Genomic DNA, 1,833 nt, shown 5'->3' with positions numbered 1-1,833 from the left:
CACAACACCCGGCCTTGTGCCTCTAAGTAAAAAAAAAGGGGGGGGGGGGGGGGGGCAGATTGAGGAGAGCAGCGGTCGGATGTGCCAAAGAGACACAGAGGGGGGACAAGGGCGAGAAAAAAAAAGAAGAAGAAGGAAGAGAGTGAAGGAGGGTGTCATAGAGGGAGGAAAGCACCGCGAGGCGATGATGGTGGTTATGGCCTCGAATGTCAAGGCCATTTGAGGCCAGCCGGGAGCAAGGGGTCTTTGATCATCACACAAGCAGACGCGCGTCATGCGCCCTTGGAGGCAGGCGCAATGAGCAAAGCCGGGGGGAGCACGACTTTATGTGTCCGTGTGGTGTGTGGTGGTGTGTGACGTGGCGTGGCGTGGCGTGGCGTGGTGTGGCGTGTTGTATCAGCCTTTGAGAAGATCACCGAGGCGCTGCCGTTTCATAAACCGGAGACTCTCGGTGTGTGTGTGTGTGTGGAAGACGCCAAATCTGCTTGTGTCACAAGATGTCAGTGTGTGTGTGTGTGTGTGTGTGTGTGTGTGGCGTCGGGAAAGGCAACTCGAGGTGTATGAATGGATGCGCGTGTATGTGTGCAGTCAAAACGCACGGCCGTCACCATGCCACCGCCACTGCATTCACCCCCACCCCCCACCACCATCAACAAGTCGGACTCACCGCCCGCCGCCGCCGTTTCACGAGAGAGAGAGAGAGAGAGAGCGCGCGATGCGCGTGTTACATGTGCGTTGATGAGCAGATCAACATCAAGAAAATGTAAGAGAGAGAGTGAGAGAGAGAGAGAGAGAGAGAGAGAGAGAGAGCGTAAAGAGAGAGAGAGCGTAAAGAGAGAGAGAGCGTAAAGAGAGAGGGAGAGAGAGTGTGTTAAGAGAGAGAGAGCGTCAAGAAAAAGAGAGAGCGAGAGAGCGTAAAGAGAGAGAGAGTAAAGAGAGAGAGCGTAAAGAGAGAGAGCGTAAAGAGAGAGAGAGAGCGTAAAGAGAGAGCGAGAGAGAGAGAGAAAGCGTAAAGAGAGAGAGAGAGCGTAAAGAGAGAGCGAGAGAGAGAGAGAGCGAGAGGTTAGAGAAAGAGAAAGGCATAAACAGCAAAGGCACAGAGAGAGAGAGATAGAGGGGAGAGAAATGAATTGGTTAGAGAGAGAGCCAAGAGAGCAAAGAGAGATAGATAGAGAGTAAAGAGAGCAAAGAGAGATAGATAGAGAGTAAAGAGAGTAAAGAGAGTAAAGAGAGTAAAGAGAGTAAAGAGAGTAAAGAGAGTAAAGAGAGTAAAGAGAGTAAAGAGAGTGAGAGTCAAAATTGGTTAGAGAGAGATTAGAGAGAGAGAATAACGAGAGAAAGGTGTAAACAGCAAAGACACAAAGGAAAAGCACAACTACCACATGTAACAGGGAACAACGAGAGAAAGAAGAAGAGAAAAAGAAGAGCGAGAGAGTAAAGAGAGTAAAGAGAGTCAAGCTTTGTGAATTCAATTGGACAGCTTCTAGTCAGAAAGCGACGCGGTCTAGTTATGGGAGATGAACGGCCAACCGAAAGAGGTCTGGCACGGGATTGATTGTCAGTCGATCGATCAGTCAGTGAGAGAATGGGGCAAAAACATTGAGGGACTCGGGGAAAAAAGGAAGATGTGTTTCTGGGGGCGGCTTGTTCACTCGCTTGGCATGGCGAGGTGCACAAACGGGGAGGTGGACTCGATGAGACCGGGCCCCTAAGCAACGGGCGAAGATGTGGCGGTTCAACAGGACAAATGCCGACGTGCCAACAATTCCCCAGGCTCATAACACGTGGGGTGCTGAGAAAAGGCCGGTGTTGACAGGGGAGGTGCCAAAACCG

At 51.1% G+C, this 1,833-nt stretch overlaps 1 protein-coding gene across 1 annotated transcript in view; it reads right to left on the bottom strand.

Moving 5' to 3' along the window:
- Positions 1-1,833, bottom strand: part of MONBRDRAFT_34747 (uncharacterized protein) — a gene marked incomplete at its 5' end in the record, with an annotated part of 9,616 nt that overhangs the window by 7,338 nt on the left and 445 nt on the right. The window contains one exon of the mRNA XM_001750814.1: positions 668-1,375. Within this exon, the coding sequence (XP_001750866.1) occupies positions 668-1,375 (708 nt within the window). The remainder of the gene's footprint in view (positions 1-667; positions 1,376-1,833) is intronic.

This window comes from Monosiga brevicollis, genomic scaffold (genome assembly GCF_000002865.3).
Source record: "Monosiga brevicollis MX1 MONBRscaffold_49 genomic scaffold, whole genome shotgun sequence".
NCBI lineage: Eukaryota > Choanoflagellata > Craspedida > Salpingoecidae > Monosiga > Monosiga brevicollis.
This window is presented reverse-complemented; position numbering and strand designations above follow the sequence as displayed.